General features: G+C 40.7%; 1 protein-coding gene across 4 annotated transcripts in view; it reads right to left on the reverse strand.

Annotated features, from left to right (window-relative positions):
• Window positions 1-27,321, reverse strand: part of CALD1 (caldesmon 1) — a 225,148-nt gene that overhangs the window by 108,768 nt on the left and 89,059 nt on the right. For 3 of the 4 annotated variants that reach the window (XM_079786324.1, XM_079786326.1, XM_079786323.1), the window contains exons 2-3: window positions 25,500-25,593; window positions 104-215 (exon numbers count right to left, since the gene is read on the reverse strand). In XM_079786324.1, coding sequence (XP_079642450.1) covers window positions 104-174 — 71 coding nt within the window. In that variant the 5' untranslated portion in view covers window positions 175-215; window positions 25,500-25,593. Of the gene's footprint in view, window positions 1-103; window positions 216-890; window positions 1,088-25,499; window positions 25,594-27,321 lie in introns of those variants that run through there. The other variant, XM_079786325.1, reaches the window with a different exon arrangement.

A 27,321-nucleotide genomic window follows, 5' to 3' on the forward strand; every position in this document is an offset into this window, starting at 1 on the left:
GGTCATTGTGCCACACTTGGCCCTCAGCGTGATGATCTGTGAGGCCTGACGCCAACATTGTCAATAACACAATACAAAAATGTTTTTCAACCTACATCCTTACCTTTCTGCTTCCAGGCGCATCTCTTCCCGCTTTTGCCTCCTCAGTTCCCGGCGACGTTCAAAATCATCCATGGCGTGGTTTCAGGTTTAGGGAGACCAGATGGTGTCTGGATCTAGAGGGGAGGAGGTGGAATCAGTATCATCGATGAGTCCGAGTTATTATCTCCCATGAATTGCTTTAGCCACCCCCACCGTTTTTTCATTCCCTCATTTTTTTCTTTACTCTTAAGAAAAACACCTTAGAAGACTGATCCGGTAGCCACGGATCAATTTCTGACTCCTGAGCTGAGTCCTTTCTGTGTTAAATTCAGTCTCATTCATGAAACTATTTGAGGCAAATAAGTAAGATTCCAGTTTAAAAAAAAAAAAAAAAGACCTCAGGAGTCAGAGAGGTTTTGAAGACTAGAAATATTGATGGGACCACTGAAGAGCTTCGGAAAGGTTTTGTTCTTTGTGACTTGCTGAGCCACACATAGACAAAAGTTATGAAAGAGTGAACAAAGAGGGAAAGAAAGCAGGAGGGAAAACAGAAAAGTGGCAAGAAAGGGAACATGTAGGAACTAAGAGAAAAAGAAAAGACAAATAAATTAATACGGCTATCCAGGCATAATTTGCATATCCTAAAAGAATATTAGCATCAGAATGATGATAAAGAGCGCAGCAATAATACCCGGAGTAAACATAATGCAGCAGCGTTTTTTTTTTTAAAGCGGTTACGTTAGGATCAAGCTGTTTCCAGATCTTAAAAGTCGCGGCTCCTGGTAACGCAGGGTTTTATCCTCTCCTACCTCCTCAGTGTTGGTTTTAATCCCAGAAAGATCCTCCCTTTCCAGCTCTTCAGCTGAGGAGCCCGCTTCCCCTGCGCTTCTGTGCCATGGAGTCAAGTATTCCAGAATTCCCCTGCAGCCCCCGAACCCAAAATGACTCCCAGAGAAGGGGAAGCGGGCTCTTTTCGTCCTTGCTTTGTTTACAGAGCTGTCAGTGGTTAGTTAAACTCGGCCTGGAATCTGGCATTTAAGGCCTGCTTGGAGATTGTTTCCTGTGTGGAGCCGGAGGCCTCCACTTCCTCTGGAATCCTAGACTCCGCTGCACTCAGATCACAAAAAATGTTTCCCAGCCTCTCTGTGCACAGGAGACGAGCCATTTGCTCTGCGCGGGAAAACAAGGAGCCTTGCAAAGCCCAGAGCCATCCCCGAGTGCAACTTGGCTGGAGGGAGCAAAAAGCAAAACGTAGATTTGGAAGCCAGGTCAGAGCCCTTCTTAAATAAATTGTCAGGTTTTCTTTTCAAGCATTCCTCTCCCCGCGCCCTCCCCCCACCCTTCAAAAACCCCACACAAACAAAAATAAAACCTCAGCCAACAAAAACAAAACGATCCAATGTTTGGATGTTTCCCCCTTCCCTCCTCCCCCAGGGTATTACTTATACAGCTTATAACTCTTTTAGAAATTGGAATTCTGATGTTTATTTGGGGTTTTTACATTGGAAGGTGTTTTTCTATCTTACTCCTACCAAGCGTACTCTCTAAAATGTTGCTTGTTATGAAGGAAAGAATCCACTTTCCTTTTTACAAAAAAAAAAAAAAAATTATTTCATTAACCATAAAGAAATTTCTCTACATTTTCCAGCCTGGTCTCATCATAGGAATCAGAATGGAAAAAAAAAAAATAGTGAGTTGCGGGTCCCTGGGATGGGCTCCTGTTCTGAGCGCAGGGCAGTGAGCGTCAACTCCGCTCTTTCCTCTTTTCAATGAAGCCTTTTGTTGTCTGTAAGCCACTTCTCAATAACTATAGCAACAGCAAACAGAAATGGGGAAAGAGGCCTGTCCGGAGGCAAACAATTTAACTTTTCTTAATTTACCCAAGTAGCTTGAAGAGCATCCTCTGAGCCTCCCCTCCTCCCTTATCCGAGCTAAGCAGCCAGCCAGCCTTTGGGAGCCACAGGGGTTCCGCTTCTCTGCCGGGACCTCGGGGGAGGTGCTAATGGTGGCCCATCTTGGAGTACCCTAATGGAAGGGAGACTGACCAACCTCCCGTGGGCACTTTGGCTGGGCAGCTCCCTGGCTTTCTTCTCGCACAAACTCTTTTTCTCCTCCCCATCCTTTCCTCCTACTCCTCACCTTTCATTACTTACTTAAGTATCTTTTTTTCTTTTTCAACTAGAGAAAAATTCTATTCCTATCTAGTTATTTACTCATTTAAATGCTGCTGATTATATATGTACAGCACTTCAGGGGTAGGGAGAGGGAAAGGGAGAGAGATAGAGAGACAGAGAGAGAGAGTCTAGACAAGTGCCTTTCTGTGTTACCCTTTGTGGCCATGTGATGAGTCTACCTGAGGGAGAGGAGAAAGCACATCTGTGTACCGTGTGATGTGACTCTCCGTTGGTGTGTGTGTGTGTGTGAAAATGGCTCTTGGTTGGTCTCACACCAGCATGGAGTTGAAGATCTTTCTTAATCCTCACACCCTATATGGCAGAACTTCTGAACATCGCTGGCATGTTCTTATATGAGGGGAGCCACGTCTGGGTAGAACTGTGAGTGACTTCCCTGCCCCTCACTCTTCTGAGAGCAGTAGCTTCCATGTCCCCAGCTAGTAATCTCTCATTTCCTCCCCCAGCCCCAGTCAATGCCGAATTCCTTCCAGCAACATAGATTAGGAAACAGATCCTCAACCAATGAAGTGATGAAACGTCAAGGCAGAGAGATTCTGTAAACTGTGGAGCTGCTGAGTGTCACGAATGGACAGAGCAGCCTGAAAGAGACATGCGGGCTAAAAGAGGGACATGGCAATGAATGGGACAGATGGGTTCTTGAAAAGTTTTGTGAAAAGCTAGAATTTTGTGCTGGGGGGTTTGGGGGAATTGTAGTCATGCTACTGAAAGAACTCTGATGTGACTTCCTTTTGTAAAGGGGAAAAAGCACTTTACAAAGGCAAATGAACCATTACCTATTGATATATCTGTCTTTTCAATATGGGTTCTCAAATATGGGATCCTCTTGAAATAGGGCACGCCAGCCCTGGCCAGTTTGGCTCAGTGGATAGAGCGTTGGCCTGTGGACTGAAGGGTCCTGGGTTCAATTCCAGTCAAAGGCATGTGTGGGAGGCAACCAATTGACATGTCTCTCTCACATCGATGTTTTTCTCTCCCTGTCTCTCCCACTCCCTTCCACTCTCTCTAAAAAGCAATGGAAAAATATCCTCAGGTGAGGATTTACAGCAGCAACAACAAAAACAACCAGGGCACACCCATGCTGCTGTAATTAAGTAATAAGTCAGTGTTACAGTTTTCAAATCACTTAAACACGCTGCCCTTCCTTTTGGTAATGACACCGTAAGTACTCAGTTATTAGGGGGAGAAGCATGTGATGAAAACTAAGTCTTATCTACCCTCAAATTATCATAAACTGAATGGTGAGTGGGTGGGGGGAAAAGTCTTTGGGGGCAGCACCAATATTGGTTTTGAAATACATCAAGAACAAACCTGTAGTGTCAGGGACTTTGAGTAAGTTAATTGAGTTCTAAAGTAACTAATATTTATTGAACATGTACTATGTGCTGGGACTTTTAAAAAAATCTTTTATTTAAATCAATGAATTTTATTTCTTAGAGTAGATTTAGGCTTTAAAAAATATGAACAGAAAGTACCAGGTTCCCATATATTCCCTTTCCTTCACCTCTGCCCTCAATTTCTTCAATATTTGCATTGAATTGTGTTCTCCCAGTTAGGGTTGAATTTCTAAATCCCAGTATCTCCAAATGTGACCTTATTTGGATATAGGGTCTTTGCACATGTAGTAAAGTTAAGAGGAGGTATGGGCTCTAATCCCATATGACTGGGATAGCCCCTCCATTTATTCATCCTTCCCTTCCTCTCCCACCCCAACCCATGGCAACCATTGATCTTGTCATTGTTTCTATATCTTTGCCTTTTCCAGAATGGCATATAGCTGGAATCATACAGCATGTAGCCTTTTCACACTGGTTTTTTCCACTTAGCAATATGCATTTAAGTTTCCTCCATGGTGTTTGTGTGTGTGTGTGTGTGTGTGGCTTAATAGCTTGCTGAGCCATTTAAAAATATGTCATCTTATTTTATCTATATAATACCGGTAAACCTGTGAGGTAGCTATTATGATCCCTATTTTACAGTATGTGCTCTTAACCATGATAATATTCTTGGACTAAGCCACTATTTCCTTTTGGGAATTGTTTTTCCTTTCAAGAAATAAGTAAGAGCACTACAGGGAAGTCCTGAGAATATTATTGTCAGTGATCTCTGGTTTCATTCATTCGATCACATAAACTCGGGTATGAAGTGATCTTTAAAATTACCCATGCCTCTTTAATTTCAAACCCATATGGAAATCATAAAATTATCATGTCTCAGAGGCATTAATTAAATTAAACCTTGCAAATATGTATTAAGCCCTTATAATTTTATTGTTACTTCTTTTATTTCTTTATTGATTAAGGTATTACATATGGCCCTTATCCCACCATTGCTGCCCCCCCTCATTGTTACTTTTTTTTTTTTGTAAGATTCATAAATTAGGATGGCCATATCCTGGAGAGCATCCTTGCATACTTTTTTTGAGATGTTAGAGATTTTTCCTCTTGGATTGCACCTTCCTCAATACATGCCTTTCTCCTCTGACCCACTATATCCTCATTCACAACATAACTATTTCTCTGTTATTGCAAGGAATCTAGTCTTTCAACACTCCTAACCATTATTAGACAGATCCTTTCTGACTATTCATCATACTGTGTCTACTATAAATTGCATGGTCCAACTACCTCAATGAAACCTCATGAAAATATTTATACCTTCAATATTCAATGACTATTTACTGAACATTTATTATGTACTAGATTCTGAAGCTCTAGGCACTGGGGATTCAACAGTGAACAAGACTGAAAAAGTCCCTGCCTTTCTGGAACTTATATTTCAGACTTTCTTGCTTTTATTTTTTTTATTGTCTAAAGTTTTACATGTCCCCTTTTCCCCCAATTGACTGCCCCCCGCCCCAGCCATTCCCACCCTGGGAAAGCCCCCACCGTCCCAGTGTCTGTGTCCATTGGTTATGCTAATATGCATCCATACAAGTCTTTTGGTTGCTCTCTTACCCCCCTCCCCTAACATTTGTCTCTGGATCTATTCTTGTTCATCAAATTATGTTGATCATTATATCCCACATATGAGTGAGATCATGTGATATTTATCTCTCTCCGACTGGCTTATTTCACTTAGCATAATGCTCTCCAGTTCCATCCATGCTGTTGCAAATGGTAAAAGTTCCTTATTTACAGCAGCACAGTATTCCATTGCGTAGATGTACTACAGTTTTTTGATCCACTCATTTGCTGATGGGCACTTAAGCTGTTTCCAAATCTTAGCTATGGTAAATTGTGCTGCTATGAACATAGGGGTGCATATATCCTTTCTGATTGGTGTTTCTGGTTTCTTGGGATATAGTCCTAGAAGTAGGATCACTGGGTCAAATGGGAGTTCCATTTTTAACTTTTTGAGGAAACTCCATACTGTCTTCCACAGTGGCTGCACCAGTCTGCATTCCCACCAGCAGTGCATGAGGGTTCCTTTTTCTCCGCATCCTCGCCAGCACTTGTCATTTGTTGATTTGTTGATAATAGCCATTCTGACAGGTGTGAGATGGTATCTCATTGTTGTTTTGATTTGCATCTCTCGGATGATTAGTGACTTTGAGCATGTTTTCATATGTCTCTGGTCCTTCTGTATGTCCTTTTTTGAAAAGTGTCTATTTAGATCCTTTGCCCATTGTTTGATTGGATCATTTATCTTCCTTTTGTTAAGTTGTATGAGTTCTCTGTAAATTTTGGAGATTAAACCCTTATTGGAAATATAATTGGCAAATATATTGCCATGCATTGGGCTTTCTTGATGTTTTGTTGATGGTTTCTTTTGCTGTGCAGAAGCTTTTTATTTTGATGTAGTCCCATTTGTTTATTTTCTCCTAAGTCTCCATTGCCCTAGGAGCTGTGCCTGTAAAGATATTGCTACGACATATGTCTGCTATTTTGCTGCCTATGAAATCTTGTAGAATTTTTATGGTTTCCCATCTTACATTTAAATCCTTTAGCCATTTTGAGTTTGTTTTCGTGTATGGTGTAAGTTGGTGATCTAGTTTCATTTTTTTGCATGTAACTGACCAAATTTCCCAGCACCATTTATTGAAGAGACTGTCTTTACTCCATTGTATGCTCTTGCCTCTTTGTCAAATATTAATTGAGCATAATGGCTTGGGTCGATTTCTGGGTTCTCTGTTCTGTTCCATTGGTCTATATGTCTGTTCTTGTGCCAGTACCAGGCCATTTTGAGAACCGTGGATTGGTAATATAGCTTGATATCTGGTATTGTGATCCCTCCAACTATGTTCTTCTTTCTTAGGATTGCTGTGGCTATTAAGGGTCTTTTTTTAAATCCAGATGAATTTTTGGAGAGTTTGTTCTAGATCTTTGAAATATGCCATTGGTATTTTAATGGGGATTGCATTGAATCTGTAGATTGCTTTGGGTAGTATGGACATTTTAATGATGTTGATTCTACAAATCCATGAACATGGTATGTTCTTCCATTTGTTTATGTCTTCCTCTATCTCTTTTTACAATGTCCTGTAGTTTTCCGAGTATAGGTCTTTTATCTCCTTAATTAAGTTTATTCCTAGGTATCTTAATTTTTTTGGTGCAATGGTAAATGAGATAGTTTTTTTCCTTTTTCTTTCTGTGAGTTCATTATTGGTGTATAAAAAGGCCATAGATTTCTGGGTGTTAATTTTATATCCTACTACATTGCCAAATTCATTTATTAGGTCTAGTAGTTTTTCGATGGAGTCTTTGGGGTTTTCTATGTATAGTATCATGTCATCTGTGAATAAGGTCAGTTTTACTTCTTCTTTTCCAATTTGGATGCCTTTTATTTCTTCTTGTCTGATCATTATGGCTAGCACTTCCAGTACTATAGTGAACAGGAGTGGTGAAAGTGGGCATCCCTGTCTTGTTCCTGTTCTTAGGAGAAGTGAGTTTAGTTTTTGCCCATTAAGTATGATGTTGGCTGTAGGTTTGTCATATAAGGCTTTTATTATGTTGAGGTACAATCCCTCCATTCCCACTTTGCTGAGAGTTTTGGATAAAGAAAGGGTGTTGGATTTTGTCAAATGCATTTTCTGCATCGATTGACGTGATTATGTGATTTTTGTCTCTCAGTTTGTTTATGTGATGTCTCACATTTATTGATTTGCGGATATTGTACCATCCTTGCATCCCTGGAATAAATCCCACTTGGTCATGGTGTATGATCTTTCTAATGTAATGCTGAATCCGATTTGCTAGAATTTTGTTGAGGATTTTAGCATCTATGTTCATCAAGGATATTGGCCTGTAGTTCTCTTTTTTTGTGGTGTCTTTATCTGGTTTTGGGATTAGAGTGATGCTGGCTTCATAGAAAGAGCTTGGAAGTGTGCCTTCCTCTTGAATTTTTTGGAATAGTCTGAGGAGGATAGGTTTTAGTTCTTCTTTGAATGCTTGATAGAACTCCCCTGTAAAGCTGTCCAGACCAGGGCTTTGGTTTGCTGGAAGATTTTTTGATCGCTGCTTCAATTTTTTCAGTAGTTATCGGCCTATTCAAGTTTTTTTATTCTTCTTGATTGAGTTTTGGGAGCTTGTATTTTTCTAAGAATATGCCCATTTCGTCTAGGTTGTCTATTTTGTTGGAATAGAGTTGTCCATAGTATTTTTTCATAATCGTTTGTATTTCTGTGGGATCGGTTGTTATTTCACCTCTTTCATTTCTGATTTTGTTTATTTGGGTCCTCTCTTTTTGTTTCTTGGTGAGCCTGGCTAGAGGTTCATCAATCTTGTTTATCCTTTCAAAGAACCAGCTCTTGGTTTTGTTGATCTTTTGTATTGTTTTTTTGGTCTCTATGCCATTTATCTCCGCTCTGATCTTTATTATTTCCTTCCTTATACTTATGCTGGGCTTTTCTTTTTTGCTCTCTAACTCTTTGAGTTGTAGGGTTAGGTAATTTATACCATTTTTTCTTGTTTTTTGAGGTATGCCTGTAGAGCTATGAACTTCTCTCTCAAGACTGCTTTCACTGTGTCCAATAGATTTTGGATTGTAGTGTTTTCATTGTCATTTGTTGCCATGATGCTTTTTATTTCTTCTTTGATCTCTTTGGTAACCCAATCATTGTTTAATATCATGCTGTTTAGTCTCCATGTGTTTGATTTTTTCGGATTGTTTTTATTGTAGTTGATTTCTAGTTTTATGCCATTATGATCTGAGAAGATGCTTGATATGATTTCTATCTTCTTGAATTTGAAGAGACTTTGCCCATGTCCCAATATGTGGTCTATCTTTGAAAATTACCCATGTGCACTTGAGAATGTATAATCTGTGGCTTTGGGGTGAAATGTTCTGAAGATGTCAATTAATTCCATGTAATCTAGTGAGTCATTTAGGATTGATGTTTCTTTGCTAATTTTTTTGTTTAGAGGATTTGTCCAGTGGTGTTAGTGGAGTATTTAAGTCCCCTAGTATGACTATATTGCTATCAATCTCTCCCTTGATATCCTCCAGAAGATTTTTTATGTATTTGGGTGCTCCTGTGTGGGTGTATATATGTTTACCAGAGTTATATATTCTTGTTGAATTGCTCCCTTTAGTATTATGAAGTGGCTTTCCTTATCTCTTGTTATGGCCTTCACTTTGAGGTCTAATTTGTCAGATATAAATATTGCTACCCCATTTTTATTTTCATTTCCATTCGCCTGAAAAACCTTTTTCCATCCCTTCACCATCAGTCTGTGTGAATCCTGTGTTCTGAGGTGGGTTTCCTGTAGACAGATATATGGGTCATGTTTTCTTATCCACTCAGCAACCTTAATGTCTTTTTATTGGGACATTTAATCCATTTACATTTAAAGTTATTATTGATAGGTACTCGTTTGTCGCCATTTTTATTCTTTATGCTGTGTTCCTTCTTCCCTTCCTATTTCTTCTTTTTACAGCAGACCCTTTAGCATTTCTTGCATTGCTGGTTTGGTGGTAATAAACTCCCTTAGTCCTTTTTTGTCTGTGAAGCTCCTGATTTCACCTTCAATTTTGATTGATAGCCTTGTTGGGTACAGTATTCTTGGATTCAGACCCTTGCTTTGCATGACTTTGTATATTTCATTCCATTCCCTTCTGGCCTGATGTGTTTCTGTTGAGAAATCAGTCGATAGTTTTCTTGCTTCTTTAAGCTTCTACCAGGCTTATCAGACACACCTCCCACCTTGGGCCACACCCATCACCTGCTTTTTGTGTTTTGTTCATGAGATTCAGGGGCTTGGGAAGGAAAGCCAGGGACCATGTTTTGTCTCTCCTAAAGGTCTGAGATAGTTTTAGTTGGGTCATCACTGCAACTCAGTGATGTTTCTCTTCATACTACACGCACTGCGTAATTTCTGGGTGTAACAAACTCCATCAGATTCCACAGCCTCTGCTCTTCAAATTATCTTCACTCACCCCAAATACTTCCATTGACCTCCTCTACAAATCCCTGGCAATCAATGACCTAGACTCAGAGTTAGGAGACCTACTGACCCTCTTTAAGCTTTTCTTCTCCGGAAAATGAGATGATTGGACCAGATGATGCCCAAGGTTTCATTTGACCCCATGTAATAATATAGGTCTATACCTACTATCTAATCCAGCAAAGATGGGCTGCATCAAACAGGGCATGTCCATGTTTCTTTCTTTCCAGGCCTAAATGCTTTGATATCTAAGTGCATTCTTTTCTAATTTCTGATTTAGAAAGCATTAACCAAGCAGATCATCTCATGGCATCATAGGTAAAAATATTTTATTGTCTCTCAAATGTGTCATATAATTTTTCACCTCTGTGCTTTCATTATTAACACTATTCCAGCACGGGAATGGGCTCCCTATTGTCTTCCCTGTTCATATTCAGCCATGAATTTTTGGCTCAGATTCACTTCCTTCATGATGCCTTTTCTGAGGACTCTAGCTTGGAAGTGATAGCTCCCTCCTTGAACACCTATGATTCATTTTGGTAATTAATAAGATACCGCCTTGCCATAGCTCCTCAATTGCTCTAGCTGGTATTTAAATATTTTATTGATATTTTACTTTCTACATGCTTTGTTCTTAAGTCCATTTATGAATAAATATAGTCTTTAAAAAATCTTTTCACTATTGAAACATGATAGGCACTCAGGAATTATAGCTGATTTGAACCATTAGACTTTTATTATAGATTTTATCATTCTGAGTATAAAAAATGTAACTCAAGCTGATTCATCTCTGTATTTTATTGATTGATCAGTCTTTACAAAAAGAATTAAAGACCTTGGTAATAGATTAAATATGACTCTCAAAGTTGAATAAACCCACATTTGCAGTAGTTACACAGTAAATCTGGCAGTGTTTTCTTTCTGACTGTAGAAAATGAACTTTTGTCCTTTAAAAAAAATTCAATTTATCAACCTGCTTTGTTCTTTTCTGAACCAAATGGTTCATTTGGGACTCAAAAACCAAATAAATACATGGATTCTAACATATAGTTTGGACTTAATTTAAGCTCAACCTTCACCATCTTGTTCTAAAAATCTGTGCTACTTTTAAAAAAATACATGAAATCATCAAGGCACATCTGTGAAGTCCAGCAACATAGAAATAAGAGTGAATAAGATCAACCTGAGGAACTCTGCCTTCTCCAGTTGTTTCTTTTCTCTAATCGGTGGAATCTAGAACACAAAGTCCTACTAAAAACTAAAAGGTGATGTCCCGTTTCTTCTTTCTTTCCCTACTCAGCCTTTTATCATTACCTTTTCTCTATTTATATTTTCCATTTGTAAAACACCAGAACTGACAGACTTACGTTACTAAAACCAATGTCTCTGTGCTTTTTTTGTCCTATTTAGTGGACACTTCAGGCATTTTGATTTTTTTTTATTATGTTTTTTATTGATTGCAAAAAGAGGAATGAAGAGGGAGAGAGATAGAAACATCAATGATGAGAGAGAATACCACTACTGGGCATCAAGCCTGCAACCCAGGCATGTGTCCTGACCAGGAATCAAACCGTGACTTCCTGGTTCATGGGTTGATGCTCAACCACTGAGCAACACTGGCCAGGCAATACTTCAGGCATTTTAGATTTGTAAAATGATGGTGTTTATATATACTGACTTCAATACTTGGGAAGACAACACATTTAGAAAATTGTAGTTGCATCTTAAAATTTTATCACAAATACTGCCACCTTATTCGGGGCACTTTATATTGTTCAAAACACCATGGCTATTATTGTAAGAAAAATAGATTTATCTCCATTTAAAAAAAGGCGACTAAGACATACAGAACATTGGCATCAGCTCCTTAACTACAGCCAATCGGTGGAAAACCAGGATTGCTATTTGGACTGATCTCTAAATCAACTGAAGGGTTTTCCTAGAAGAGAGAGGAGAAATGACAATTTGGAACACAGTTACTTCTGTGCCCTTTTAAAAATACTTTCCCCTGGCAAAGTCAAGGAGAATTAGAGTGAAAGACACGGGCGGGGGGGGGGGGGGGGGCAGGTTAATACCACATCAGAATAGACATGTGGCCACTGATGCTTTCTCGGCCCCTAGAGAAGAGCAAAAGGTATAGATGTAAACCTTTAGGCAAAAACGGAGGTTTCCCACCAACCTGTGTCTGTGTGAGAAAAACACACACACACACATAGCTTTGCTATAAATAAATCAACGAAAGGTATAAATGTGCTTTCTAAATGTACGCCTGATAACAGAGGCTAGTTCTGATGTGGTGAGGCTGGTTGTCCTGGCCCCAACAGAATTCTCTGACAATGGGTAGGGCTGCTGAGAAAGTGTGAACCCCTATTCCTGGAAATAGGTAGAGGTGAAAGGACCATCTGGTTAGGACTGCAGTGAAAGGTATTTTGAAGATTCAACGGATGTGCTGTCCAATCAGTAGCCTCTAGTCACATGAAGCAATCTAAATTAAAATTAAAATAAAATGAAATTAGAAATTTAGTTCCTCAGCTTCGTTAGTCCATTGCAAGCGCTCTATGGTCATGTGTGTCTAGTGGCTTCCATAGAAGACAGGACAGAGAACATTTATGTCATCACAAAGAGTTCTGTCGGATAGTTCTGCTGTCAGCCCTGATTGTACCGTGTGAAGTAATGTTATGTAGTTCAGAGGCATGAAGGTATGTAAGACATGGTGTCTGTTTTCAAAGACCTTACAATCTCCTTGAAAAGATGGAATAAAATGTGTGGTGTGGCACAGGTCAGCATCTCACAGCATGGATGTGATCATCTAATGCCATCATTAGTAACCTATCTCTTTTCCTGTTGAGATTGCCTTGGAGATCAGGCAATCTTGCTGTGACTGGTCACTGGCTACTAAGACAGCCTGGCAAATGAAAAAGAAGTTCAGACACTGTCTGAAGAGAGATCATACTTCAAGTTGCATAATAAGGCCTAAGAGTGGTTTATTTGGAACCAAAAAAAAAAAAAACCAGTGGTCAGAGGTCTTTATCAATCATAAACATGGTACAGAAATTGTCATATTTTACATAATAGCAGTTTTGCTTGTGCATGACCCTCAGGCTTTTCTGGTCTACTCAGCTATAAAAATATCAGCAACCTATGAGTCTGCTTTTTTGTGATTGGTTTTTTAACTAACACTTCCAATTGGTGATTAAAAATAAGATCCAGAGCCTTAGTCAGCTGTCTTGTTAATACAAGATTATAGCAAGGTGAGGGAGTTTAGATGGCCGAATGCAAATCCATTTACACTGTTGGAAACAATTCAAAGGTATATCTTGAAGGTACTTTGTCAAAAGCAACATTTTTGTACATGAAGGATATGTTATTATTGACCAGTGACTACTCCCTAGTGAAATTTTTTCAACATCTATTCATCATGATCATCAAATGCATTTATTGTGCTCTGGTATCATGAAGCAAGTTAGAGACAATCTTCTAGGACTTTATAATCTAAGATGAAAAGCTTTGAAACAAAACCGAGAGACATTATCCATTATGGCTCTTGGACATAATAGATACATAATTTAAACATATACATTTATACAGCAGTCAAATTATAAATTGAAAAGCACCTAGACTGCTCCCTTTTTGTTTTCACATGAATCATTTAGGTGGTAGTTTCAGCAGTTTGTTAGCTTGGGGATTCCTGGACAATTCTTCATGTAAGGAATGGCTCACAGTATAGGCTTAAGACTATCTGACATGAGTTCGCCCTGATACCCACATTATACTTCGATTGCAATACTTAGTCTGTGGCTTGTATTTTAATTACTAAGGACATAGCTGTCTTTTCTAGAAGATTGTAATCCTTCAAAGATCTGACTGTTCTATCTTATAGTCAGCATTGGTTCACATTTATTGAATTGGAATGGATTCAGGGCAGTCCTTATTCAATGGACTTAACCGGCAAACAGACAAACTCTGCTAACACATTATCAAAATGCCACGTCTCCATTTGAGCTCTTAGTAACCTTGGGGATGGTGGTGATTTGCTATGGAGCTCCATTTTTTATTTATTTATTTTATTGTCTAAAGTTTTACATATGTCTCCCTTTTCCCCAATTGACTCCCCCCGCCCCCGCCAGCCATTCACACCCCAGACAAGCCCTCACCGCCCCAGTGTCAGTGACCATTGGTTATGCTAATATGCATGCATACAAGTCCTTTGGTTACTCTCTAATGGAGCTCCATTTTATATAGGGATTTGGAATTGCTGTTTTCCTCTAGTGGAAAAGAACCTTGACCTAGAAAGACATTCTGGTTTCAGGAAGAGGGGTATTAGGCATTACTGACTGGGGGAATATGTTTGTTCTGGGACGTTCAAAGAGAAAGAAGGACAAAGCAGACGTATGATGAATAAGAAACTGAAAGAATCAGGGTTGATCTGAAACACTCCAAATTTCCAAGGCCTTTGGAGATTCCTTGCCACTCCTCCATCATAATTAGAAAATACTGACATTCAGAGCTGATTTAAATGCTTCCATCAGTCTCAAAAGAAGTGTTGCCTGATTTGGCTCTCTAACCATGCTCAGTAATTAGAAACATAAGGCCCTGTTCTGGATGTTTGCTTGGGAACCTACCCTTCCCAGGCTGTGTCACTACCCATTGGCTATAGGACTTTTATCTTTTCTCACCATCTCTCTTAGGAGCCCAAGCCCAGGTCACAGGAAGAGTACGAGGCCATGGGCATTCCTGGGAAAACTGGAGACCTTCGGCGCCACTTCAGACTTGAAAATACAAGGAAGAAACTCATTTTGCCTGCCCACTTCTTGCTAAAGCTCTATCAATCTGTATTATATTTGGAAGGCAGATAGTTCAAGCATGGTAAGATACATATTCAAATCAAAAGAGACAAAAGGGGGAATCTTTGTGACAACCGGCTTGAAATGACATCCTTGTCTGTTTCTGAGAAGAAAGCTGTTCTGACGGCTGAGGCTAGAGTTCCTCACACTCTTGCTGGAAAACTCATGACCTTGAAAAATCTAGGATTAGAATACAGTCTAAGAAGCAGCAGCAGCAGCATTTTACTTCTGACAAAATCCACAAAGAAAACAGGAAAATACTGTAATCAAGGACTTCAGCAGTCACCTAGCCTGTCAAATTAAAACATGTGGCAACCACCTGTTAAGCATCTTGAGAAAAATGTCACCTTCTTGTTTTTCTACCTGACCTAAAATCTCTTTGGAGCACATTTGCATTTCCCAATTTTTCACACTTAAACAATGCTGTCCACACTATGTATAAAGATGACTAAGCAATTTTGCATTAAGTAACCAAAGTGAGTTCTGCCAATTTTAGAATAATTAAGTTTCTGCAGTCTAATATAAACAGTTCCAAGAACTAAATGTGGCCTACCAAAAGTATATATTACAAGTAGTCAACGCTGTGGCCAGCTGGCAGGCAGATCAACCTATTAAAGTAGAATTGTTCAGAATTCAGAGTATTATTTTTCTTTTCTCTCATTATTTTTTCTGCATCCAACTTTGTTTCTTTGGGAATGTTTTCAAGTATACAAAGCAAGAAACTATTGTGGGATAGCACCGCTTGTAAACGAATGAGCATTTCTCTAGAGAGCCTTTGGAACTCACAAATCATTCCCATTTCAACCCCGTCTACACAGGCAGCCAGAGCAAAAACGGAGCAAGTGAATCCAGTTTGTTTCCACTCAAGATGAAATGTTTGTATTTTGTGTGACCTCCAAATGAATGTACATATTAAGCCATTTGCCGCCGCCCCCCACCCCCGCCCAGGCACCCCAAACATCTGACCAGAGATCCTGGTACTGCCTTTACCGGCTGGTTTGGTGGGCCGGAATTTAGCTAATATGGCTAAAGCCATAGGTTTAATTCCACTAGGAATTAGTTAACTATTTGAGAGAAAATAAATCCTGAATTGCCAAGTGTTATGACATTAATCTGGGCCAGCTAGAATGGCAGATATGGCCTGACAACTTTGAGAACGTAGAGATGGTTAGACCAACCCATCCCACCATGACCTTCAGTAGAGTGTATGGTCCAATGAATGTGAGTATGTCATCACACAAAAGGCCCCTGTATATTCAAGTGCATTATGAGCCCTATTGTCCTCCTTGTTGTGTTTAAACTCATGTATAGTTAAGAGTGGTTAAGGCTCTACAACCATGAAAACTTCGTTGTTTCATAATGACAACTTCCATAAAAACATTCAACAAGAGTTTTGAAATACCACTCATGTAGTAGCCACATTGTTTGGTGGGGCACATAAGTTGTGACTATGACTCCCCTGCCCTAATCATGCTGGTAGTCTGATGGTAGAGACAAGCAACCAATAACAAACACGTTGGGATAAGGGTTACATAAGGAAAAACATAAACTTCGATGAAAGAGAATGACAGGAATGACCTAATAGTTTGTTTTTTTTTGGGGGGGGGGGCGGGCTAGAATAAGACATAGGTAGCAATAGCTTTCAGGAATGATATTCACACACATACAGATGTGCATTCATACAGGGAGCATGAAGACCAGAGTTTGTACTCATTAAGCAAATACATATCGACTCTGTTATGTGCCAGACACTCACGCTTCTAGGTGCTGATAAATCAAACTCCTCTCCACTTTTCTCTCCTAAAGAAGTGGGTGAGGAGTGAAGTAGTTAGTCAGCTTTGCGGGATGGCGAACTATTCTCACCTCTTCTTTCCCACCTCAGGTCCCATGTGAGTAATATAAAAGCAATGATTTATCAGCTGCTGTCGGCTGGAATTTATACTGACGCAGCGAATTCACGTTAGGCCTTATCTTCGCGTAGTTCAAGTAGGAGGCAGAGTGGGGCATCTTTCTAGAAGCCATCCAGCTCAGGGACCTTCTGACAGTACAAGCATGTTTCTCACCCACCATCAAACAGAAATTTGCTGATTTAAGCGAAGCTGGCCCACTTATTTTTTTTCAAACTTTGGTTCATGATTCCAAGAAACAAATAGTCCACAATCAATCTCCGCCAGTGGCACAACATCTCACAACCAACTCTTCTACTTTGAATGCCGCAAACAGACCTTTTATTTGTTGACACACAGCCTCTGGACATTCATGAAAACAAGATGTTCCCTTGCTGCTTTTTAAGTTAAACAGACTTAAGTCAGGGTCTCCGCTGAATTTCAAAAACAGATGTTAAACAGTAAAAGGGCTGAACTGACCCCAGCAATGAGAGGCTATTTCACTTGAACTTGAATATTCTTTCTTAGTGGGAGAAGCGATCAAAGAAGCTTTAAACTGGAATCAGGAGCAACCCCAGGTTTACTACTGTCTCCATTCAGTAACTGCCTTGTGGGTCTGGGAAGCTATTGGGCATCCGGGACTCTGGGTTTGGTTTTAGAGAAGAAATGATCTTTCTTCCACAGGCCACCATCCTGTTTCTCAGTAGACCTCAGAGGTCCTCCATCACTGTACCCATCACCTGGGTCCTCTCCCTACCTCACCCTCACCTGCAAACACAAGCCAGGACAACTCCTTCGTCCTGCAATAATCCAGCCGTCATGTCTGCCTCTGGGCCTTTGTTCCTGCTTCCTCTCTTCTGTAACCCAACGCGCCCTCCACTCCTGCAAATGCCATCTATTTTTCTAGAGTCTAACTCAGTCCTACCTTTATTCTAGACCCATCCTCTCTTTCAACTGCAACATTGCTATCGCTGTTCTTTTTGGCGATAAATACTATATGGCTTTGTTAGTCAAACGTTCAGAACGTCTCCTTCTCCAGAGCAAATCTGAAGCTGCTCAGTGTCAGGGCCTACATCTCCTTTGCTACCCCCTCACAGGGCTGGGTTATTTGCTGCGCCTCTATAGATACATGGAAATATTGACCGAGTTGAACTTACTGAAAAACTTCTGGCCTAAGAATCCAAGTTCCAGCCGAGACTGGTTTGGCTCAGTGGATAAAGCGTCAGCCTGTGGACTCAAGGGTCCCAGGTTCGATTCCGGTCAAGGGCATGTACCTTGGTTGTGGGCACATCCCCAGTAGGGAGTGTGCAGGAGGCAGCTGATCGATGTTTCTCTCTCATCGATGTTTCTAACTCTCTATCCCTCTCTCTTCCTCTCTGTAAAAAATCAAAAAAAAAAAAAAAAGAATCCAAGTTCCAAATAATGCCACAGCTGTGCCATCAGTGCTGGTTGTCCTATGTTTCTGTTTTGGTCTGGGCACATTATCGAATGGTACTTGCTGGCTTCCTTGTGGTCAGCTGGGGCCAAGGGACTAGTCCTGGCCAATGAACTGTGAACAGAAGTGTCCTATCACTTCTGGGACAGACCATTGAACTGTTGGTTTGAGACCCTTCAGAGATTTCTTTTCTCCCTACTGCAGCAAGCAGCAAGATCCCAGATAGCAGCTTTCAGCTGAGGTCCCCAAGTAAAGATGACAACGATATGGATTCGAGACCCTTGCCTATCCAGGGTTAGAGAGAAAGCATGAGTGACAAACCCTTTTTGTTTAAGTCACTGAGCTTTTGAGTTGCTCCTGACGGCAGCGTGACCTTGCTTGTCATGACCGATACAGCCTCAGTCAACGCGGTCCATGATGAAAATGATCTTCCGACATTAGGTAGCACACATCTCTGTTTCAAACAGGTTCTTACTCCAGTTATCCATTTTTTATTTCACTTTTGTGACTTTCAGTGTAGACACAGGGATGGGTAGGGCAATTGGAACACTGCAGCCGGGCCGCAGGGAGTGAAAGTGGCACCTCCTGGTTGGCACCATCTCCCTGCTCCCAATATAGGGGCCATGACTGTAGGCATCTTCACACGTGTGTTCATTCCTTTCTACCAGGAATGACAAATTCAAATGCTTTCAAGGACCAAAGTGGCCAATATTTGGGGAGTGGTGGCCTATGCGGAAATGAAGAATGTGTGCATCCCTAAGAGCATTTGACTACAAATTTTTAAAAATCTATGCTGGGCAAAGGAAGCACATTTGCAGGTCAATGTGGGCCTCAGGCTGCAGGTCTGTGACCCCTGATCAAGGGAGTCCTTCATCAATGGCCGATCATGGGCCAGGCCCGGCACTGTGCAGAGATGCAAGGGTAAACTCACGGTGAACACATATCGGGTTACAGTCCAGATGTGGAAGTTTACTTATTCATGCAAAGGTAATGTAGCACTTACCATTTGCTAAGCCCACGCCTAACAACTTTATGAATATTATTTTAAATCTTTACAACAATCTTGTTGTTTCCATTTTACAGATAAAAAGACTGAGACCCAGAGAAGGCGAGTCTTTGCTCCAGACCACAGATCTAGTAAATGGCAGATTTACTAGGATTACATCCAGGCAGCCTGGCCCCAGAGTCTGTGCTTCTAACCAGAGTACTACGCTCCATCTCACAAGACCTGCAAATGCATAATACAGGGCAGACTGTGGCTAGAAGCGCAAGGATGAAATGATGGTGGTCGCCTGGAAGGATTCCTGCTCCTCTACTAATGCCCCTTCCTAGGAGCCATTTCCTGCCCAGAGGGTTTGGCCTGCTCCATGTTAGGGTGAGTTCATATCTGATGTTTATAAATGAAGTAAAAATTTGTGTCCTGTTTATGTCCACTTGTGCTTTGGCAAACTGAGTTATTCTTTCATTTAAGTGGGTTTTGCTTTAGAAAACAAGTCGAATTCATTCTAAAACCTTAAAAAAATCAATTTACAACACTTCACCGTGTTGGCCAATTTTTTTAGTTTTTTTTACTTATTTAATTACCTGTAGACATTATGCTGAATCATCTAAGTTTATCTGTTTGTGTCCGTCTCAGGGCAGACCCAGGTTTTGTGGGACCTGAAGATTACTTGGGAGGCCTTCTTTAAGAAAGAGAACGCACTATGAAATGTAAAAAGTTAGGCAGCAGCAGTCTGTCCAAGGGACAGGCCTTACAGCTCAAGCTCCATTGGATTCACGGCAAATCCACGTTGAGTCTCTCACCTTTGATTCTTATGAGCATTCCATAAAACTATCACAGCACCCTTACTTTGACTTTAATTTTCAATTACTTCAAAACTACAGTTATCTCTCCCCTTTAAAAAAATGTTTCATGAAAACCAGAATTTAGGAAACCTAACATCAGGGGCAATTATGCATCCTTCTTCAAAGTGATTTGCAGAAAAGTAGAATTCCAGTACATTGCAGTGTTTTGCCTACAAACCACATAATTAAGTGTGATAGGTAGATGAGGGTGCAGAGAAATTTAAAATATTATGACTCTTTGCCAAGATGAGGCCAGTGAAAAACAAATAAAAGTATCAAAAATCACAATTTACGTCAATGAATGCATTATTGGATTCACCAAATTTTCCATTGCATTGAGCAAAACAAGAGTCCATTTGATAGGAGAGGATGAAGGAACACTAGAATTGCTAATGCAGCCCAGACCTAATATAACACCTGGGTTGGAGAAGGTCCAATTCAATACAGGGTGAATAAATTAATGAGTGACTGAATATATGTTTGAAGAACAAGAAAAAAGACAGATGGTGCTAATAGTGGTTCCAAGTCTCCCTGACAACCCTAACTTACAAACGCATCTTTTATTTCTAAACCATTAGCAAGCAATCTGGGGGAGGCAGTTAGATGTGTCCCCAGAGTCTCTCATTGTAACAAATGTCTTTATGTTTATAAAGTTTGTAAGTCTGTGATGGAATCAGATTCACAATCATGGACATAATATACATACGAGTGGAATTCTTTGAAAAGCTGGGAGAAAATGCTTTTAGAAGCACTCCTTCCTTCCGCCTCCCACCCCCACCCCCGCCCCTGCATCTCTGGATATGATCAACACACTTTTTCCCAAACTCAGGATGCTCCATTCCATGGTATATCATTTTGGGTCATTAAATAACAGGACTCAATATTAATGTTGGCCTTTTCCATCCCTCTTGAACAAAGTGTGTTCAGCCAAAAATATTAAACTAGTCAACCGCTCTTTTCCCCTGTCAGAGAAACAGCCAGCATCCTGAAATCACAGTTCATTTGTACCACATGGGCGTGAATATTCAGACTCCATTTGTCTCCAGCTCTTAAAGGCTGGTGTTAGAGTGAATGATAGACATTTTGTTTTGAATTAGCAAAAAGGAGGAGAAAAAAAAAACCCTAAGTAATAAGTTTGGCCTAAAATATCTATTTCAGGGAATGCAGCTCTGCCATCTCCTCTAGTAAATGTTAATTTAAAAAATCTAGATTTAATTTGACATTAAGTTGGACCTGGGCTAGAGAGAATAGTGGGGAGGAAAATGTCTCAGATTTTTCCCCTACCCGGATTGAGTGCTTGTTCTACTTCATCTCACTGGAGGTCTGTTGCATGCAAGTGCAAGATGTTCACAACTTTGTTTTGTTGAACATCCCAAAGCAGAGTTTGGAAGCAGTTGAGTCTGTGTCTTTTACCTGTACAAACTCTTCGCAGTGGGAACCTTGGATAAGACTTGATAGTTTGGGTTGACAACTATAGAGCACAATCACTCTGTTCCTCTTTATGGCACACTCACCCGTGCTTATTGGAACCTAAGGCTGGAAGTTCTAGAAGGACCCCTGGCACCATTGCCTGTTTTCCTCCCTGCTATCTTTGCCTCCCATCTCGGCGTGTCCACCCTGGCACAACCTCTCTCCGTCAGTAGCCATGCTAGGCAGGGGTGTGTGCTTTCATGGCGGTGCCTCTTAAGGCCAGGTGTAATTCCCTGGCCAGGAAAATGCCATCATTTGGCCAAAGTTTAAAAATCGGTATGTGGTGACGCTGGAATGTCCTCTTACCCTCTTTATTATGAAGGTCTCCAGAATGTCAGGAAACTTTGGGAATGATCCTCATGTCCTCTCAATCCCTCAAATGAGCCCACTGTATATTTTCCTCCTTTTGCCTCATGACAAAGATCTGAAAGCAGTCCCCTTGGGGTAAGACTCTTAAGGAAGTAGTGGATTCAAGGCTTTCTCACCTATGAGCCTTGTTCTACAACCACAATCAGAAACCCACAGGAACGACTCCTAGTGTGAGAAAGACCCCTTTATATCTTATTCTAAACCAGTGTTGGCACACTTGAACTAAACAGAAGACCCAGCACTTTGTCAAGGGTGTCCAGGGAGGCTTGTTCAGCAAAACTGGAGGAAAAGGGAAGAAAAAAACCCTCTTTCCACTCCATCTGGAGTTTCAAGGGACTCCAAAAATATGGGCCCATAGTGATTATAAAAATCTCCCATTTATGCTGTTCTAAAACAAGGGCAAAGCCTGCACACAACTCAAAACACTTCTTTTAAATGTTCATAGGAAAATTATCTTTCTCTCCAAGTCCTTTAGCTGCTGAAATTAATGAAACACAGTTGGGAGGCACCTATCCTGGCCACTGGCCACCATTCATTTGGAACGCCTCACCTAGGCCATTCATAGATTGCAGAACTGTTCTCTCTTAACTTCAAAATGTCTCCTTTCTCTTTATAGGTAAATAACAGTTTTCATAAAAATCACTGACTCCGGTGTCATTGGCATTTTGGGTAGCTATGAGAAAACTGGCATCTTTTTCCTGGCTACTCAAAGAACACCAAGAGGAAAGTAGAGAAGAAGGTACCTGAAAAAGCTGATATCTCCAAGTTCATTATTTTAAAAATGGGTGGGGGTATGCCAAAGAGGAGGAGGAAGCTTCCAGACCTCTGAATGCCTCTTTTGCTAATAATCAGATAATCCAAAGGAAGATCAACAGTTTCTGCTAACAAAAGAGAACTAAGGGAGAGAGAAAAAGAAAAAGAAAAAAAAAAAGCAAGGAGGGAACTTCAAGGAAAATAAATAACACTTTAGAAAATAAAAGAGAAGCAAATATCTTTTCCCTTTTTACTTGCATCACAGGAAGGAGAAAAAATTAGGGAAATTCAGTGCTGGGGTAAACATGACCTCAATAGATGGTGGAGCCCAGAGAGAAGTTTGTTATGGCTGTCATGACCCATGGCCCGTCTATACTCACTAGCCCCCATTCTGGCCATGCTGTGAACCCTAAAATATTTCCAATGCTTCCTCTAAAGCATGTGTGCTGCGGGGAGACTAGCAGGGACCAATGAACTAAGGAGGGAGTTCAGGGAGCAAAAGAGGTACATTCCCCCCAACTTGCCTCTTTACTGTCTGGACAAGACAATATTCCATGGCACCTGACTCTGAAAAGGACCTGACTCTTCTGTCTTTTGGACATTAAAGGGCTAGTCCTGGGCCTCTCCCACCGTCCAGTCTGATCAGTTCTCATTGGCTGATGAAGAAAATGGTCCCAAAGGCAGGTATTGATGTGTGAGACTCCTGGACAGGAAGCTGGGGAGCCAAACACATGCTGATGAGTGGAGTTAGCTAGAAGGGAGAGAAGTTGGGTAGGGCAAGCCCCCAAAATGGTCTGAGGCATATCCCACAGAAGTGAGGAAAGGAGAAGGAATAAAACAGGACCAAGACATTAGAGGAGAGAGAAATAGCTAGACATACACATTAGCTAGTATACATGTTCTTACAAACCCTCATTAGAAGTAGCATGAAGATTTGTTTCTCCTGCCCTAGCTGGTTTGGCTCAGTGGATAGCACGTCAGCCTGCAGACTGAAGGATCCTGAGTTCGATTCCAGTCAAGGGCACATACCTGGGTTTCAGGCTCGATCCCCAGTAGGGGACATGCAGGAGGCAGCCAATCAATGACTCTCTCTCTCTCGTCATTGATGTTTCTATCTCTCTCTCTCCCTCTCCCTTCCTCTCTGAAATTAATAAAAATAAATAAATACAATAAAAAATAAGATTTCTTTCTTCTGTCATTTATCAGTGAAACTTGCTACGTACAATTTTTGGTGGCATTTTTTAAACCACAGCTCTTCTCCCTCCACATATCCATTCTGGGTGGCCTTACCCACTGTCATGATTTTAATTCCTAAGTATAGGTTATGACTGTGAACATCTCTGTCTCTAGTTCTCACCTGAACTTCAGACTTGCATATGTCTTATGTTCTATACATATGTCCTTGGATGTCCCTTCAAACTCAATGAGTCTCAGTGAAAACTCACTGTCCTTCCCTCTTGGTTCCCAAACAGTGTCCTAAGGAAAATGACCTTATCTGGGCAAATTCATGCTATTTTCTGTCTCTTGCCTACCTCTCTGAGGAGAGCAGTAACTCTCCTGCCATCAGTTAATCAATTTTCGTTCGGCCCTCTCCAGCCTTGACCTTGACTATTTCTACCTGTTGTGGGGACAGAAGGGTGGCAAGTGAAGAGAAAGCACCACTAATAATCACTTAGAGATAGTCTTAAAGCAAATAAATTGTAGTTCAAAGGCTTCATCTAGTTCATTCATTTATTCATTCAGTTAGTCAGTCTTTTAATAAATATTATTCAATGTCTATTGTATACCAACCTTCTTCTGATGCTCTGAGAAATGCAAAAGGCACACTCTTCAATTTCAAAAATTATGAAATGTCAATGGGAAATGACAGCTTTACATACAAAGGACTATAACAAACTGCAGAAAAGACAAATGCTCTGAGAGTGATATAAATGCTAAGGGAGTTCAGATGAGGAGAATTCGAGAGAGGTCCATGTGCAATAAGCTAAACATCAGCATACTCGTGAAAAAAAATGATAATGGGGTGTTATGGACTGAACTGTGTTCCTCCCAGATCCATATGTTGAAGTCTTAATCCCCAGCAGCTGAGAACGGGACTGTATTTGGAGATCAGGTCTTTAAAGAAGTGATTATGTTAAAATTAGGTCATTAGGGTGGGCTCTAACCTGATATGACTGGTGTCCTTTAAGAAGAGGAAATTTGGAGAGAGAGACGTCTGACATACACATGCAGTAAGATGGTCATGTGAAGGCACAGGGAGAAGATGGCCACTTGTAAGTCAAGGACAGAGCTCTCACAAGAAAACAAACCTGCTAACATTTTTAAAAAAATCCTCACTCAAGGATATATTTATGTTGATTTTGAGAGAGGCAGGAAGGAATAGAGAGAAACACTGATGTGAGAAAGATGGACCAGTTGCCTCCCATACACATGCTAACTGTGTATCGAACCCACAAATTAGGTATGTGTCCTGACTGGGAATGAAACCCACATCCTTTTGGTGTATGGGATGACTCTCCAACCAACTGAACCACCACCCAGCCAGGGCTGCTGACATCTTGATCTTGGACTTCTAGCCTCCAGAACTCTGAGAAAATAAATCTCTGTTGTTTCAGCCACCCAGTCTGTGGTATTCTGCTATGGTAGCCATAGCAAACTAATACAGGGTGTAACTGATATAATCCTGAAACAATAATTGCCTGAGAACCATGCTAAATTCCTTAAAAAAACCTCATCCTACTGATGCTCACTTTGGTAAAATTGTAAACAAGTGAAGTTTCCTTTAGTTTCTCCATCCATTATCTTTTAAAATCCCCTCTTCCTGCTGGTGGACGTTCTCCCCCAGCTGAGAAGAATTTGTCGAAAGTGAGGGGTACTTAATGCTTCTGACATCATCAGTGTTTGTGCAAAGGGAGCTATGCCCCCTGGAAGACTGACTCATCTCCTCTTCATTACCTCAGGTCATCAGCATTCTTTGCAGGAAGGACTTCATTATTGAAAGGGGACAGTTTTGCTTAAGATATTATATATGCAAAAAATAAAAAAATAAAGCAAAAAAACATATTACAAAACAATTCCTTCTGAACTTGATAGATTGCCTGGTAAATAAATGATGAGGGGCACTGCAGAAAGCTTGGCTTCTTGCAATGCATCGTGAGGTGCAAGAATCAGGCAGAGAGGCTATATAATTGCTAAGAGCAGAGTACCAACCTGCCCCCAGTCACATAGACTCTACTCACGGTTAAGCAATCAGATATCCACGTCTGAGCCTTCTTATTGATCACCAATCCCTGTGGGATTCGATTGGGTGAACTTGGAATGTTTTAATGATACCTGGCATAAAAGAAAAATGGAAACACAATTAAGTGGAATGAACTTTTGTTAATATAGACTATATATTATAAAATATCACTTTTCCTCATGTACTAGTGTTAGTTAGAACTTAAAGGGGAAATGAGGCATAGATATAAATATAAATTGTGCATTTTAAAGAAAAGAAATACAATTATTACAGAATCAATCCCTAAATTATCCTAAATAATAGGGCAGAGAAGGTGGTATAGTTCATACAAAACAGAGAGCACTACACGTGCCAATAGTCCAAGGTAAATGCCTTAGAACAAGGTCAAGGACACCCCCTCTCTAAGCTCAACCTTCAAGCCTTCTAAGCTTCAGACTTCAAAGACCCTTTGCTTTGCCCAAGGTCTTCTGCTGTTGATGGTTAGGGACTCGACCAGTTGGTAGAAGAGGAGGCACTGGAGGGTTACAAATAATTATAGAAATACGCTAGTAGATAATCTAGAGTTAACTCTCTTGCAACTGGAAACACAGCAATAAATATTTAACATTAGACCAAAGAATTAATAACTGTGACAGTTAAGTCACCATCACACTCCTGAACCTGCCCCAACATGATACTACAAGGGATGCAAATGAGTATGCGTGTGGGAACGGCAGCTTTGGCCTTTTAATGCTTGCTTTTCATTCAGAAGAATAATGTGAGTCTCAACTGGATCTTAAGAACATAGCTTGCTTTCTCCCACCCCCACCTCTGTCATTTTGCACTGGAAGAAAATCAAAATTCACAGAGGTCAAGGGGTTGGCTTGAAATAGAAATTGGTCCTGGAGCACTAGACTCTCATTTCAGGTTTCGCAGGTAAACAAACAAACAACAAATCAAACAAAAACCTGCCTAGTGTGTTACCTATGGTTTGTATGTATCTGAGGAAGGCTGGTTTGCAAACGAGGAATCGGGGCTCCTAAAGTAGTCAGCAAAACCAGGTGCCACCCTTTCCTTACTCTGAGGAGTCACTCGGGCTACCTTTAGCTCCCTTTTCTGAATACCTTCCATCTCTTCTTACTCATCCGAAATGCATGCACCAATTATTGTGTTGTCGATACAGCTAATGTACCTTGCTTAGCATACAGGGATGTGGGCCCTGCCTTAACAGAGCCAGAAATCTAGTTAGAGTGATAAAACGTATAATTATACTTCTAAGTTACAAAGCCAGAAAGTGGTAAGAGCTCCAAATCCCATTTAAATTCCTTTTCTTCTACCGGGGGCCAAATTTTGGAGGCCTTTTCTATAAATCTGAGAAGGGGACAAGAAAACCCGTGCGCCATCCCCAACTGGAAAGCTTGCCTAAACCTGGTTCATAATCTGGTTCCTTCCAGCTCTGAGCCCCCTGCCAGCGCTCAGTAGGGCATTACAAAATGAATATTGAGTGAATGAATAAACAGAAACCATGAACGAGTTTCAGGGAAGATTGTGAATTCCCCGAAACCGTAGGCCAAATTTTGTGTGTTTAAGCTTTCATTAGCTTTTGCTGATTTCCCAAAGCAGTCTCGGCTCCTTCCCTCCCCCATCCCCCAACTAAGAACCTCTTGTTCAGTGATTTGAAGAGTAGTAGAGGATGGAATTTAGATGAGACAAATTACAAAGTGTGTTCCTATGAGTAAATTTATAAACAAATATGGATTTAGTGCCCTCTGTGTGCCAAGAACAGGGCATACAACAAGGAGCAATTAGCCGCTGTACTTGGCCTTGTGGCACTTATGCTG

Source organism: Cnephaeus nilssonii (genome assembly GCF_951640355.1).
Source record: "Cnephaeus nilssonii genome assembly, chromosome: 12".
Taxonomy (NCBI): domain Eukaryota; kingdom Metazoa; phylum Chordata; class Mammalia; order Chiroptera; family Vespertilionidae; genus Cnephaeus; species Cnephaeus nilssonii.